General features: G+C 37.3%; 1 protein-coding gene across 3 annotated transcripts in view; it reads right to left on the minus strand.

Annotated features, from left to right (window-relative positions):
• Positions 1-17,182, minus strand: part of LOC124166081 (glutamate receptor ionotropic, NMDA 2B) — a 386,881-nt gene that overhangs the window by 31,623 nt on the left and 338,076 nt on the right. For all 3 annotated transcript variants that reach the window (XM_046543700.1, XM_046543699.1, XM_046543698.1), the window contains exons 3-6: positions 3,056-3,243; positions 2,270-2,496; positions 1,482-1,665; positions 211-349 (exon numbers count right to left, since the gene is read on the minus strand). In XM_046543700.1, coding sequence (XP_046399656.1) covers positions 211-349; positions 1,482-1,665; positions 2,270-2,496; positions 3,056-3,243 — 738 coding nt within the window. The remainder of the gene's footprint in view (positions 1-210; positions 350-1,481; positions 1,666-2,269; positions 2,497-3,055; positions 3,244-17,182) is intronic.

Consider the following 17,182-nt stretch of genomic DNA (forward strand, 5'->3'; position numbering starts at 1 on the left):
AGCATTAAATTTTTTATTGAAAGATACTAATTTTTCATGAGTATTTTGATTTAGGAGGTTAATTGCTATTTTTATTTAGCTAAAAAGTTGTTATTATGTGATTAGTTCATTCCATTTAATGGGAGCAGGATATTTAACTTTCTTGCTTGTGGTATAGGTATTTTATATTCAAATTTACTTCTCTGTTTTCCCACAAAGAGTTTGTCTCACCTCTTCCCATATAAGTTGCTTGCTTATACCGGGCCTCAGGTTCATAATCTTCAGTTCTGCAGCTTTAAGAACTCCATCAGCTGTGAACTCGATGTTAGGTTTTCCATGGTCACCTTCAACGCTCACATTTCGGAGATACCTGTAAGGAAAACATTCAATATTGGTTTCGAGACGTATTTTGGGGTTATATTAGCATGTTTTATTACATAGCCTTTTTATTACCTTTTTAATCGAAGAATCGGAATCAAAAGTCACAAAATTCTAAAAATTTTGCTTAAGGGCATAGCTACTGTGATACCTTTTTTCATCGTTGCTTCAATTTGATAGCTTCATTTTTGTTATCTCGGATATTCCATCATCATGAAAGTAGTCTGGCAATTAAATACAAAGGCCTTGGCTAGCGGAGTGGAGATCTTATTGGGTTGAATTCCCTCTTGAATTGCTTGGGAGATTGTCTAATATATCCCTTCAAATAAACCTCTATAAAAAATAATTTCCTCGTCCAAAGTGAACCCTTCTCGTAACAATTTTTTAGCTACGACCTAGGGAAATATTTTTTCTTAAATTTAATTCGAATTTACTTATAATTATTTTACCTACGTACTGTAGTGGCCATAATTTTACACTCTTTCCTTTTTGGGTTGATTGAACATAAAAAATAAATCCTTTAGAATAATCTATCCTTTTGAAAATCTTGGCGGCTCGAATAAGGAGTATTTACTCATTACAGCCTGAGGTAAATGGAACATAGGTTTGCAGTCACCAAGAAAATTTGTCGTTTCTCATTGGGTATATTTTAATGGACAGTGTATTTTGGAGCCTGCATAAGAATTGACCTAGCCCAGAATTTTAAACTTGTGGACGTCATTTTGCAATGATCGGATAATATGGGAGGGTATTTTAAACGTCAGGTGTTAAATAGTTAAATTCGGTTTGCTGCAATCGATAACATGTCGTTAATAAGTATGATTGAGATATAGTATACTTTTAAAGAAATATTTTGGTTATTATATATTGGTAATCTTTGGTTATATTTAGCGTCATTTAGCACTGAAAATCTATAATTTCCCTCAATAAACTAAGTTAATTTTTAAATAATTGATTTTATTGTTAATAGAATCAATAATTCTTAATGGATTTCATTTTTTGAAGTTTAATTTCGTCTTCCTTTTGTGGACGAAGTTAAGGAAGAATTGGAACAACGATTCTCTGACTTAAGCTTCTAAGATATCAATCTATTATGTAGTGAGCGTTTGCGATTGAGTGCTTACTTGAAGAATCGGTCGCCGACTTTCCATCGTGAGTCTCCGGCACCTTCGCAGGATAGTTGTGTGTTGAGAGACAGCTTCTCGTTCCGAGGATCGTTCACGAAGTCCTCCACCCCATACGCGTACACCTTAACAGCTGTTTCTATCTCACTCACGAGACTCTCCATACTGGTGTCGAAGTGGACTCCTAAGGAAGATAAGTTTTAATTAGGTTATAGAGTATATAAACACATGAGCGTTTCACTCTGCCAGCGTAAAGGCACTTAAATTTTCTGCTCATTCAATCATGTGTCATTAGGTTCAAATGAAATTGAAAATAATTTTGCTCTCTGATTTTGATTTCGGAAATCAGTTTTTGTCGTTTTATCTATACTTTATATATTTTGTTTTTAGTTTTATAATTTTCTTATTTTCTCATGTATGAGAAAATTTCATTGCAAAATAGCAAAATATTTTTGCGTCTTGTTTATAAAGATGGATATTACTCTTCCTAGCTGGCGATGACCATTCATATTCATGTTTTTTTTGAAAATGCATTCTAAATTGTTAGCGTACAATGCTTTCAAATCACCCTTAAGAGGATGAGTCGGAGAAGGTGCAGAACCCATCCTTTAGTTTAAGCTTGAGAAAATAATGCTCTCTATTTTCTTGAATTCCGCATTGTTGATGGTTTTGGATGGGAAGAGCAGACACTAGCGCCAATTCGGGCGTGGAGGACGTGTTATGGCTCAGAACTGGGAGAGAAAGGGCGAAGGTGGTAATCGTAGAAATGGAGGGTATATGCCACTCACCCAGCATCCCAACCGGAAACTGCGGTAAGGGCTTCCTGTTCTCTATCACACTCTGCGCAGCAACCCAGACGTAATTCTCTCCCGTTATCTTATAATCGGCAGCTGCAGCCAATATCCTTAGGGCTTCATCCCTCGTGCAGTAAAGCAAGACGACCCTCGACTCTGAATTGACCAGCTGGGAAAGGTCCGATGGCTTGGTGACCAATACGGCATTCAAGATCGTGAACCTGTGAAAAAAATGATGAGCTTGGAAATGTGGAAACTTTCATCATTCAAGCTGTCTTTACGAGCAAAGGGCTCATTAAAACCAATTTAGGATGTTAAAAGAGAAAAAATGTCCAGAAAAATTAAGTTTTATTCGCTATCTATTGCTCTTAATTCGGATATTATTACGGACAGTGAAACTGACGAATGAAAAGAATATAATTATTCATGCATTCGTTCATTAAGTCTAATTGGATGTCATATTTCGTGGCTCATTTTCACGATAATTTCACCGCTCAAAATAATTACATTTAGGAATAGTTAGATGCTCTGAATTTGGGCTGGTGCTTGTATAATTTTACCCGAATTATAATCCAATCCTAAAAAACCATCCCTTTACAGTTATATCATCTTAGGCATATTTGTGCCTCATGCTAAAAGATCTACTTGCAAAAATGAAAGTTAAGAACTAGCTTGTTCTCTTGGTGCATTAGATTTAGTGCTGAGACGATATTTTAGAATTCAAATGTCATTTCAGTACCGGTACTTCATTGATACACTCAGGAATCTATTTGTACTTACTTGAAAACATCCTGCATGTCTAGAATCCTCTCTCTTACGGCTTGGACAAAGTCATCATGCCCTGCTATTTGACTGGTCACAATTGAAAATTGATGCCATTTGTATCTTTCGAGGATTGACAGCATTGCAGCAGTTTGATGTTCCAGTGAAGGTGCTAGCTGAAGCTGTAAACTGGATTGGGAAGCTCTCTGCGAAAGAAAGTATTAAAAAAACCCATTAGCAAATATTCACATAGTCTTGAGCGTAGATAATGGAAGTGGAAAATCGTGGAAAGGTCATAGAATCGAAGTCGTTCCCACTAATTGAAAATATTTAAATTTTTAAATGAATATAACAGGGACACGATAGAGTATTTCATACTTAAATATTATTTAGACTGTGGTAATGGCAGCGGAGTGAATAGTCAACTTACAGAACAGAAAAGTGCAATATATTATAGAGCGACAGAACATGGAAACAGATCAGCTGCTGTACAGAACTTATGAATCTGGGAAAAGAATAGGCGTTAAAAAAAGAAAAGGAAATTTAGATGTCAGTGACAGAGAATTAAAGGCGCTTTCAACAACAAATATAAAAATATTTGATATATTTTTTAAGGAGTGATCGCTATTAGCGATTATCTCGAGTAATGCATCTGGTTTATTTCTGTGGGTAGGTACCTATGCATAAAAGCATTTACCTTCACGTTCCAGATAAACAGGAGAATCTCTAATATCCATGTTAAAATTAAAAAGCTCTGTTTGCCACTGTACTATTCTCCCGTCGACTTCAGTTACTGCCCATGATGTTATCATCAGGGTCTTAAAGGGTTATCAACTCATAAACGAACCCTTTAAACACAAATCTGCGCCAGCAACACCAAAGGAATCACTCCTGCGATGCGTCGTTTACCTCTCTTCCCCTCCATGAATAGCTTTATAAAACAAGTGGCAATCCACTCGGGAAATTTGGGAAAAACCCAGGACTTTAGCACGTGAACCTTTTTAACTATGGAAAATGAAAATTATCACAAAAAGATCACTTTATGTGAAAAGATTCACATGTTTAACAGGCTTAGATCTTCAGCACCATGGAAAGCCGGAGTTAAACTCGGGATATCCATGATAAAAACTGCAAATGGTAATTTCCTATGACTTAGGGCTCCATACTTGAACCTTTTCCACTATGGAAAATTTTGTATAGGAACCCTAATAGCATCATCTCACGCGTTGATAAATGACTCTAACCGTATCTGCGTTCAAGTGGGAAAAATCTGCCTTTTATACTGCCGTGCAGGTGAAGTTTTGGGAGAATATTGACGACAATGCGAGCAATTATGAGTTGACTGGCGTAAATTCAATTCGCGAAATACTTGGAAACACTATGGAAACTGAAAGAATAACATAAAATGTTCACTAATTATGTTTACCAGGCTATTTATAACAGGGGTTAAACCGTGAGTCTTGCTGAAATAAGCCATTACTCACAATCATAGAATTTTCTTCGATTTTTTTGCAATGTTATTTTCTTCTTTTAATTCCCTCTCATAGGCAGCTCTGCCAAAATTTGAATACAGAACCCAGTTCTTTTGTGTCTATCCCAAATACTAGTTTTTGGATTAGACAAATCCTCTATAGTCAATTCGTCATTTTTCCCTGATGTTTCAAAATATGTCTTACACTGTTCCCTTGTAACCGATTCGATATTTTTAATTCAGGATTTCTTATATACTCCTTCGTTGTTGTGATCTTTCATCCCCCACCTAGTTTTTAGGATTAATCTCAAGCATTTTCGCTCTGTCACATAAATTTTGTCTCGATTTGATTTATTAGTCAATCCGATCCACGACGGTGTTGCGTGTGTTATCATTGGTCTTATGTATGAATTATAAATATTCACAGGGGGCTCATACATACATATCAACAGGGGATTCATAGCATACTTAGATCTTCATCGTCTTGGAAGGCCGGAGTAAAACTCTCCCAGTCTCCCAGTGGCCTCTCTCCGGTTCAATAAACAAGCAGGCTAAACACTTCCACTTTCAAAGCCTTAGACAACACTCTTTCTCTCCCTCTGCGATGCGTCGTCGGTTTGTCTATTCCTAATTCTCCCTCCGAATCCCTTCCCGTGTGGGTCTTTTGAGGCACGGGCGGTTGCGGAGGAAGGAAGGGAGGAAGGATGCGGTGGTGGAATTCGGGAGGGCGTTGGTTGCGAAGGGGATGCCTTTGGGGGAGGAGCGAGGGGGTTGATGGGTGGAAAGGCCTGACGGGAAAAGGGAAAGTGACGGGAAATTGGCGGCGAGGCGAGGGTATTAAGAGCGAGTCAGAGCTCTGCCGCGAAGGGGAGGGCGGAAGGTGATTAAAGGAAAGTGGAGGAGGGGTTGATGGTAATGAAAGGACCCTGCGGAAGGGGGGAAGGAGAGTGGATGGAAATTAACCCGAAGCGGATGATAAGTTTTTTCCTATTTTTTTTATTTTTGCGATTACACCGGAATTTTGTGATTTGCGAAAAGTTTTATCGAGGCGTTTTTTTGTGCGAGCTTCATCTTACGCGCGTTGATAAATGGCCGTGTTCTGTGTTCGAGTGGGGAGAAGTCTTTTAGCACTTTATAACCGCCTTGCAGGTGACGTTTTGGCGGAATATTGACGATGAAATGAGCTATTATAAGTTGCCTGGTGTACATTTCGCTCGTGAAATATTTGTGCTGAATCTGTTTGTATCTGTATCCACTCTTAGAGTGGATGGAAATTAACCCGAAGCGGATTTTAAGTTTTTCCTATTTTTATTTTTCCGATTACCCCGGAATTTTGCGATTTGCGAAAAGTTTTATCGGGGAGGTTTTTGTGCGAGAGTCATCTCACGCGTTGATAAATGACCGTATTCTGTGTTCAAGTGGGGAGAAGTCTCTTGCCTTTTATAACCGCCTTGCAGGTGACGTCTTGGTGGAAATTGACGATAGTGTGAGCTATTTTAGTTGACTGGTGTACATATCTCCTTTTCACACAACATTCCCATCTCGAAAACCGTTAGTTAACTAAACCTAAAACCTAAATTTTGGATTTTTATCGATTCTCATTCTTTTTAAATTATTATTTGCCAGTGTGATGGATGTCTAACTGGATGTTTGAATTCAGTCGCAACTAAATTTCAATTTCACGTAAACTTTTTTTCCTTTTTTTTTTTAAATCCTGGTGCTACCTCTTTCACATTCTAAATAGCTATGGTAGGTGCCTTCATTCTGTTATTAATCTTTCTATTTCCCGCCTACTTCTAATTGAAAATTAATTTATGCATTCAAACCGGTTAAATAGAAGTATTGTTGCAATTCAGGCTAGTTAAATTTTAGGTTTTTAAATTTTGGAATTCATAATACAGTTGAGTGAAAAATTCTTGTAATTGGTGTCCTTAATATGGTATGAATTCCTTTGTTATAGGTAGGCTATCTAATGCTCTTCCGTTACATCATTCCGTTCTGTTTCTTAAATTTTTATGCACGAATACGAATGATACTAATGCATACGTGCTTCATCGTCATTTTGGAATTTATTTGAGAATGTTTTACTGTGTGCAGTTCAAAAAGTTACTTATGCAGGAAAGTGAAAAGCACATTATTTTCTTAAGTAGAGCTTCAGTTATTCTCTTAGGTCGCACGGCTTATCCATTACGTTGATTATTTTCGGATAGGCTGTAAGTAGCTCCCAGTTTTTTCGTACTCTCAACAGCAAGGAAATTGTTTTCTGAATTTTTATTTTCACTTCATATCACGGTCGATACCAGGCCTCACGTTTTGGTTTTGTTTGGGAGTTAAAAAAATGTTTTTATCAAAGTATTTTTTGTAAAAATGAGGAATGTTATGCGTACACTGTCTCTTGACATCTTTTATTCCCATTGCGTACGTATACATACTAAAGACAGGGTTCCCGTGTCGACTGGAATAAGGTTTATGTGACGTTTAGCTTTTTTTGGTGCCATGGGTATATGTTCAAGTTTTGGTGGAAAATATTTGTAATTAACCCCATCCAACTTGGCTCTCTGAATACCTCAGTTTACCACGGAGTTGTGAGTGAAATATTTTCGGATATTACACGAAATTACACGTTGAAAAATTAAATCGAAATTGAAAGATATGACGTGGTGTAACGGCTCCATTATAGCCATGAAGAGACTTTGTGTTTGTGAAACAGTTTATATAACTCAGAACGATCGGTTTCTGCTGTCAAGCCATCCTCAGGTACATTAAAAACATTTAAAACTTGGAGAACCCTAGAAATTCGGGAGATTACTCTACTCATTTCAATTACTTTTCTCAATGACATAATACTTCCTAAGCTATATTATTACAAGTCACCCTCCCAAAACCCTTACCCCACCACCCGTGTGATTTATCCCCCCCACCCTCTCTCCTAGTTTCATCACATACTTTGTTTCCCCCGCCTCTTTCCCCCTCCCTGCTCAACCAACATCAGCCCCTAAAAACCCTCCTCACTCCCATAGCACCTTCCCATAGGTTATATTAACCTATCTCCTCTTTATTTTAAAATGTACCTGAAGATGGCTTAAGTGCCGAAACCGGTCGTTCTGTGCTAAATGTGGAAGTCACGATTTCTCTTTATCGATATTACACACTGCTTTCTTTCCCGTTCTGAAGCGCAAGTTTGTTTAATGGAAAATGTAGGTTTTTTAAAATGTCATTATGGCAATAGGAATAAAGGCCTTTTTCTATCCAATCACTGGCATTGGGTTACAATGCTCAAAGTCGCGAAATGAATTTGTATCAGAAGTGGAACTTACAATTTTTCTTGATTTAAAAAATATCTCTTCGGCCATCTGGCTTCAATGGTGAGACAATCAATAGCTTTTTATGAGACCCCCGAAGGCGTAAATGCCAAAGATCCCTCTTAATGAAAGGCTTCTTTCCAACAGGGAAGTAACTTCCTCCCGTTAAGTTGCTTTTTTTTGGAGGCTTTAATTTCCCTTACATTTGCCAAATCACCAATTCGTCCGTATTCATCAGTCAAATTGAAATTTCATAGTCTTCGAGCCGTTTGCCTTCCTTAATCGCACCCTCGAAATAAAGGAGCTTCACTTTGATTGGGAAATTCGTAGATGAATCGGCAGCTCATTTGCTGTCGCCGCATATACACGTTGAAAATTTGGGTGCCATCGTTGCTTTGTTCAAAATGGAAAAGGAATGTACCTTTGATTTTTCAACTCCTCGAGTCTAGGTTACTTTTATAACCTTTATTTTTATCGCTGATGTTTATATTGTCGAATTTAATATATCTGCTGAAATTCTTCGGAATTTATCATTGCTTCTCATAGTTTTAACAATTGTTACAGCAAGGTAAATTTTTATTACTGTAAGGTCTTAACGACCTTGAGGGTCCACGACATTTAACGTTTATTATTATTATACTGTTACTAATTAATATTAATTTAGTCGAATCAGGGTATTCGTCGGTTTGCCATTAGGAAATTACATCCGATCCGAGGAAATTACATCAAACATCCGATCTCTCTAATCATTTTATTTAAATTATAAATAAATTGCATTATTTTTTATTGTGGCTTCTTAGGTACTTAAAAAAGTTACGGAATTTGATAGGACAGTACTTCATTCATAAGCGTTTGGTATTCGGTGCAGTAGATAATGAAATTATGTACTTTGAGTGAAAGCTAAGAACGAAAGAAATGTGTTATAAATGGATCACTCAGCATTGATATTTTTGAAAATATTGTGAGTTGTGAAAATTGATTGATTATAAAGGAGAATTACTGGATACCTATAATAATTAAAAATTCATAAACAATTCTGCATAGTTTTCTGGAAAATTTATGGTATTTATTAAATTGCAAATATTTTACCGTATCAAATCGTATAATATTTCGACAATGCATTGTAATCAATCTGAGAACTTGAGTTTTCTTGGCCTACTTTATGGTGTGAAGTGCTTTAATTTTAGATATCCATGATATATCTTCCATTGTTCCCCGTGAAAAACGATGTGCCTGGTATATGACAGTTAGAAAAAAATGAATATTGGCAGTCTTTTATGTTGGACCCTGTGCCATGATTAATGCTATCCGATAAGCGTTGATATTTCCAAGCGATGGCTGTGAATGACTCTTTCCATCATATTTTCAAGGGTTTCACTGCCTCTAATTTGCCTCTCACTTATCTGTCACACACATGTGTTTTGGGACCTATTTCTATGTTCATCGTACGAAAATGATAGACTCGTAGGAAACATTGAGGTCAGTAGGTTAACTCTATAATTCTTATAAAAAATACACCTCTCATTAACTGTACGAGTTAACTACCTCTAGTTTTATTTAAACTTTTATCGGGATTCCGCGCGGGTAAGATTTTGCAATAATTTTGTAGTCTATGGGGGAACGTATTTTAAAAAATCTTGCCCGCGCGAGATCCCGAGAAAAGTTTAAATATTATTTTCGCCGGAAAAGTGTAAAATCTTACATACCTCTAGTTTTATCACATTTAATTTTCTTGTGGTGTTACCTTAACTAAGAAGGTAAATTTTGATTTTGGACTTCGGTGATAGCTTTCTGTGATTTCTTATCATTTATCTTTTTGCTGTGGGGCGCCGGTCCTTTGCGCATGAGCGTTATGCGGTCACATATATAGTATTCTGGTGGTGAAGGATGCTCGGGTGCTCCACCGGGTAATATCCTCCATGGCTGCTGACGTTTCGGGGTTCGAGTCGAACTCCATCCTCTGGGCTGGGCTCCAGCATACGGCGGGAAAGAATCAGATCTTAAATCTATTATCCTGTGCTGCAGTAAGGTTAACTTTTTATAAAATCACTAGCATATCAATATTTTTTTTTCTCAGGATGCTGTTTTCATTCAAAGACCTTTTTTTAAAAGAAAGGAAAAATTTACAGGGCAATTCACGTCGGAACTTATGTGCCGTAAAATTGATTGAAGAATATGTGCACATGTTTGATGGCCTTCATAATTTCTGGTCTTTGAGATAACATATTTTATTGCGCTCGCCTTGAATTCGGGTGCTCCTTGCCTGCTGTTATATCGATTAAAAGTTTTTGGCTGTGAATTTCAGCTCCGCTTGAATAAAATGGCGCATAATTGAAACGCTCCCTTCATTTCGAACCCTTTTCGTTCATTTCTGTTCCGTCTCCCTCCGTTAAAAAGGTTCTTCGGTCTTATTCTTCCTCTCCAATTCGGGTTCCATCGGCATTCTTCGCCGTGAATCTCTCATTCCGCATCCATCTTTTTTCTCTTTTAATTTATTTTTCACCGGAGCCTTATCTCTCCCTCCTTTTATTTATACATCCCGCTCCCATTTTCCCGTCTTATTTCCATCACTTCGTCCTCGGAAGTCTCCACCTCTCAGTCCTATTTCAAGCAACTTAACCCATTGCAACCAAATGTTGCTTCTAAGCAGCATCAAAAATGTATACATTTTCAGATCTATTCAAGACAGATTCAAACTTCGTGTTCTTTTGTGTTGCATAGTTTAATGGCGAAATAGGTAGCTGCCAAAATAATTATGATCGAAAAAAAAATGTTCACATTCTTAAAATAAGAAGTCTTGAAATAATTTTAATTTTTTATCAGGTTACACCGAGTTCATCATCATCTGTGGTCTACATTCCTAAGATTAGTTTGACGCAGCTCTATACTCAATCCACCTATCACCTGATATTTTCCAACTGAAGTATTTCTTCTCTTTCACATCATTCTTTACCTGCTCCATGTATTTGGTTCGATTAGAGGTCTTCCTTTTCCGTTCTTGCCAACCATTTGCCCTTCGTCAATCGTCTTCATAAGGCCATCATGTCTCAAGATATGGCCTATCAAGTTGTTCCGTCCTCTAATCTAGGTTTTCATCATTCTCTTCTCTCCTACTCTTCTGTTTTATTCTATTGCAACTCTTCTTATCATTCCTCTGTAACACCACCTTTCGAACCCTTTCCCTTGATTTCTCCGCTGCTGTCATTGTCCATGCCTCACTTTCTTAGAGAATCCTCCACATCAAATTAAGTCGTTGTGAATAAGGCCATACTCTTTTTGCTCCTTCTTGCCTTTCTGATCCGCCAAAATCCCGGATTTCTTCTTTAGTCCCGAAGTTCTTCCTTAGCCTTCTCCTCCGCTCTCTTAACACTTCAGAACCTTAGAACGCATTTTTCTCCTGGGTTTTTGGGCGGCCTCTCTCCTGCGCATTCTATTCCTCCATTTTTGACCGAAATACATCACAATCAATCACGAGGCTGCCTGCCCCATCAATAAATCCGCAGATGCGAGCTTTAGACGCGAACCTCCCCACGCTCAGCTGCGAAACCTGTTTACCTCACTCATCTACTGTGGCCTTCCTAGACACCATTATCTGCATTAAAAACCCCATCTTTATCCTTGCGTGCTTTTACGGTTTCGTTCTCATATTCTTTATCATATTCTGCGGCTTTCCTCTTCCCTTTTTACAGGAATTTGCTTTTTACATTTTCGCTCTTATTTTGGCGTTTTTCGTTACATAAGGTGCAAATCCAGTCTCTTCGTGTGCATTTCGCTCTTCTGCTATCTTTTCATCAGTTGTGCTTCATCGATTCTCAATTCCGTCCTGTAGGCTTTTCCCTGCGTTCAAAGGCTGTCTTATCCCTCCATCTGCACCAAATCTGAGCTTGTTGGATCACTGGTGCGTGGCATTTTTGAAAGGGAAGTTTCTTCGAGGCGATTTCCTTGGTGCTGAATTTTATTTCCACGAGCGGCCTCTTGAAAGGCTTAATTATTCAGGTTTTTGGCTGGTGAAATTTTGCACTTGTTTTTCTGCTTTATTTATTTATGGATTCTCAGTACACTTGCCTTTGCCTCTTAGCTTATCTATGAGAATCATTCACTTTAGCCATACGAAACATTAGTATTCGAGTCCTTGCTGCTTCTTTAGGTATTTATACTTACATTATGCCGTAAGAAGTATTTGGTTGAAGTTTGTGCTTGAGCTGAAATTGAGTAATTAAGTTAAATGCCGATACAAGTGGTTCTATGAGGAATAAAGAAAGAAATGAATCTTTTTAACAAATATGTTTAATTTTCACATGAGTTTCTTCGATCAGGAACCCGTTAAAAATCAGGTTCACCGGGTGAAACTATGCGTTTATTAATGATTGGTTCGAGTTGGTTTTGTATTTTTACTTGTCTTTTGAAGAACGTATATTAGCGATTTTAATGACAATTACTTGAATTTGGATATGGCTTAGCTTAGTGGCTTGAGGGCTGGCTTACTATCAGCGGCATCAGTATTGGATGTAAACTTCGGTTATTATGGTTATCTTACGCTTTAGATGTATGTATTTCTCTTAAAGATGATTTATTCTCAAACCGTCCGAATGTATGTTATGAAAGTCGTTTCCTCTTAAGTCGTTTCCCCTTTGAAAAAATTGTATAAACCTGTTTCAAAATTTTATACAATCTTATACATTGCCATGGCAATTGTATAAATTGTATAACATTTTGAAACAGGTTTATACAATTTTTTCATAGGAGTTCGTCATTAGAAAGCCTACCGTGATGCGGGTTTTCTCTTAATTTCTAAACTTTCACTCTCTCTGGTTCCTGCCCCTCGGTAAATGGGAAATGGACCTATGTTAATAATTAACCAATTGAATTGGCAATCTGATTTTTAAGAGTGAAATATTTTTATTTAATTCAATGTCTTAATATAAATACTTGTATTAAAACGTGTTAATTGTTATTATCGCGCGTTTAACTTATTAATTGTTGGCATGATGAAGAGAGACTCAGAATAAGTAGTAGTAACTATCATCTGAATATTCATGTTACAATCCGTTCAATTGATAGTGAATGCTGCCGGTTACCAATAAGTGCTTAAGTCATATATTTACTTTAATAAAGATATCAAGTCTTTTTAGAATGAGTGCGGATGTGGCTTTTTTCATCAAATTCAATATAATTAGGAGCATTGGTAAACAAGGAAACAAGTCAAATTTTTGTCACTTTTTTTGTGCAGTATACACGGAGATTTTTATTGTTGGATATATATGGAATTTATTCTATTTTTTGCGACCGAGAGCATAAAATTCGAGGAAGAATTCCTCGAAGAAGACTTTTTGATCTCTTCACTCTTTGTGTGGGATGTCTTTGGTGTAGAGGCTAATTTTGGACTAAATGAAGAAGTTTTTGGAAGTTTCAGAGTTGGTTATATTAGCTTGAGATGCTCTTCATACAAAAAGCAACTCATGGAACCATAAACTTTCTCAAAGTTGTAGGTAGTCGCACTCTCAACTTGTCTCCTTTCTCAAGTGGAATTAGTGGATTTTCAGTTTCCTTTTTGAAATAAACTTTGTAATGTGAACTGAAGTGTAAATGCCATATATTTACTGCCTCACTTAGTCAGTGGTTGTATTGATCCATGCTTAATACAGTTATGTATTACCTAATTTATGTTTTGTCTTTAAATGAGATAGTTTTTCCTGGCTTAAAAGTTTATGCGCAGAGCAACATGTCGATAAAAATGTTTGTTTATTTCTCTAGGTATCTCATAGAGTAATTGCTTTCGTTCAAGTTATAATTACCCATGCTTTTGATAGAAATGGAGTAATTGAAGATATTTTTTTTAGTATCATGAAATCCATGAATATTAATCGCTGCGTCCAATGTGCGTTAAGTCCCATTGTTCCATGATAAAATCATTTTCTTTTCCCTTATTCTTTTAGAGAGAGGCCAAATAATAGTCCTCTCATTTCCAGTTATGTTAAATCTAAAAATTTCCGTATGTGGCAAATAATCAGTCCAATCTATATTTTCTATTTCTTACGGATAGCAATCTCAGGAATGATCTTTGCGACTCTCGTGAATCAATATTATTTTTAATAAACCTTAAAACGAACCTCCTCTTCAAAAATGTGGAATATTTACTAGTCTCTTCACCCCTCTTAAGGTTGCGGTTCCATCTTCTCTACCTATATCTTTCTAAATTTCTCGTTTTCCTTATTAGTACCGACGCCCTTTTCTTCCATTTTAACCATTAACCCCGTCATTCTAACCTGAAGCCTACGTATTTGACTCTGGGAACTTCCTCATTTCAGTTAATTTTGAGCAGCAAAATCCATATTTTATTTATGAGAAACACCTTTCTTTGGTAGGAAATTATAGCTTACTTTATTTAATTACCCATTTATCCTTCTCATTTATCCTTCAACACCTCACGTTTCCACTTTTTTCTGCCTTTTATTTTTCCTCGTTTTTGATTTTTTTATACACTTCATTGATTCCTAAAAATGATAATAAGTTTGAATGATCCTCTATTAGGTTTCCAAATCGATCATATTAAATATTTTTAAAAAAATCTTTATTTTTATGTTGTTTATTAATTTACTCATTGTTCCATTTTTTTGTGTATTTGTGTGCTGCGTTGTTTTGTGCTCATGACAAAAGATCGCTAGTTTAATAAAAGGCTGATGGTGATTATTAATCTGGTTGCAGATTTTGCTTCCTCGCCAAGATGACAATGCCATTTAAGGTTCGTCATTAGTTCCAGTTGGCCTGTTTTTTCATGCTTCCTTTAATTTTATATCTTGAAAGTAAGAGAGATGGTACATATTGTGTGTTAGTGTACATCCTTCCATTCCGGCAATTTTAAGCAATTCGATTAATTAAGACCTTTGAAAACAAGCGTCTTCTCTGGAAATTTTTCTTGTTTTTTTATTCAATTTAAGTTTCACCCTGCAATTGGTACATTTATGGGCTCTAACTCCATAATCCCTCATTTTGTTTTTTTTTAACTCATCTGTTCTACGAGTCTACTGTTCGATTTTTATCCCGTCTATTCATAGGTGGAAACTCTCGTAATCAGAGTCTGCGGCATATTTAGCATCATCAGTAAAGATGACTAGCTTAATACGGAGTCCCGCCTGTAAATATACGCGAAACATTGATGCAGGCGTCCTAGTCACCCTTTCTTTTGTGACAATTTGTTTATGCTTATCTTGACGGCACCGTCTCCTTTCCTCTGTGTGAGAAAGGCACATCTTATGCAATGTAATCTCAACCTAGTAGACTTGCTAGGAGTATCGCGTCCATATTTTTTGCCACCAAAATTTTATTATTTTAGTTTGGATTCCTTACTTTAACCTTAACCACATAATATCCTTCAAATTGTGTACCCACTTTTGATCCTTTTTTTTCATCCCTCCTCTACCTTGCACCATCTCCATCGTAATTTTCCCCCTACTCCTCTCGCCACCCTATGAATACTACCATTCTTTGTTCTTTGATACTACTGTCGAAACTTATTATGTTCATTGTTGTTTTTCTTAATATTTGTTAATAGTTTCCTATGTTACTATGAGTCCTTTGTAATTGGCCTTGCGCTGTTTTTGGACTGCATTAAACATTAAACTTGTAAATAAGTAGGCCTCGTGAATGGAAACCTTTATCATAATATCCCATTTTTGCCTTGAATTCGTTAGGGTTAAGTGACTTACCAACCAATGTAGGAATGTATTCGTTGGCACCTTTAATAGTTGAAAATTGCGCATGTTTTACGGCTAACAATTCGTTGGTATGCACCCTTGGTATTGCTTTGCCCGATTTTTTTAGGAGCCGACGCAAGACTTTTCTGTCTGTGCAAGCGCTCCTTTCTTCCCAATACATGTGACAAGTAACTCCTTCGTCCCTTATATTTCAACCTACTTGGTTCCGGGGCTGGGGACGTTGATGTTTGTCCATCTCTGCAGTATACCCACTTCTTCTCGTCCCTTCCTTCGCCCGTCGTGGGAGCGGTCGTTATCGTCAATTCGGTTCTCTTTTTTCCGACCTTTCTCCACGGTCGCGCCGGTCACCGCCCCTGAGCCTCTCCGAGGTCCCGTTGGAGCTGGAGGCCCGGGCGGAGTAGGGTCTTCCCCGTGATGGAAAGCAATGCGACGGGAATATTGGATGGCACCCTCTGGGCCTCTTTATCCCTTCTTTATTCGAACCCGGAATCCACTTCTCTCCACTCCATTCTCACTATTTCTCCAGGGTGGCCACTTGGTTTGAGAAGTGAAAATCTCGTGCCTTTCCTGATGTTCCCGTGCGCATCTAAATTTTTTTCCTGGTCATTTGGAAATTATTTAAAAAAAAATTATATTTATTATTTTTTGAAGTAATAATTGCTATAAAATGGTCAAAAACTTCGTTACATATTTATTCGTTTAAATTAATAATCGATTGGAACGGAGAGGATAATGTTGATGTTTGTTAGAACAACAATCCAATATCCAAAGTTTCAGATTTAATACACCAAGGTTGAAGTTCGCCATGAAAAAATATTTGGCTTTGCCGGTATTAGATCCTGGATTTATCCATTGCCGGTCAGGCATGTTAGCTGATTACACCACCAAGCCATCTTCTCAGAGTGAACTTCGGAATGGGTTTTATGGGATCTTGGAAGTGTATATATAAATTTGCAACCGTGCGTGTGATTGCGTTTTGAGAATTATTTAAAAATATCATCTTAATAATTAATACTTAGCTCCCAATAAGTCAGAAAACGCCATTATAAATTATTCGTACCTCTTCTTCCTTTTATAGGTTTATGAAAACCATCTCTCTACTGGCTGAACATTTCACGGTAACTGGAAGAAATTCCTGGGTTATCGCGGTAGGTTTTAATTCCAGAGCTACCCCCGCTTTTCCCGGATATCCCGAATAGTTGGCCACCCTGTCCTCGTCCTTTCCTTCCCATAACCGTATATCCACCCGAGGCCACTCTGTGTCACCTTTTCTCATTCCCGTTACCTTGGTCCGGCGTCTTAAAAAGGAGTCTTCTTCCGCTCCTCTTTATTTTTTTCCCCGAGTCATCAATATGGACTTTCCAGTCAACTCTCTTTGAGTCGTGACAGGAGTAAAGAGAGGCCTTTCTTAGGCCTTCTCGAAAGCTTATTGGGCGTTGTCAAAGCTACGCGAGATAAGCTCCGTCCTCCGGGGTGAATAGAGTTGTATTCATATCATTTTAGTAGCTCTATTTCGGTGATAGAATATTGGAGTTTGCCGCAATTTACACACCTTTGGATACATTTTGCGTAATTCATTCCACAAATTTACTTTTAGAGCGCGGTAAAAATGTAATCCTTTCATGTTTGTTCTTCTGAATCTAGTGGAACGTTTTAA

Source organism: Ischnura elegans, chromosome 9 (assembly GCF_921293095.1).
Source record: "Ischnura elegans chromosome 9, ioIscEleg1.1, whole genome shotgun sequence".
NCBI lineage: Eukaryota > Metazoa > Arthropoda > Insecta > Odonata > Coenagrionidae > Ischnura > Ischnura elegans.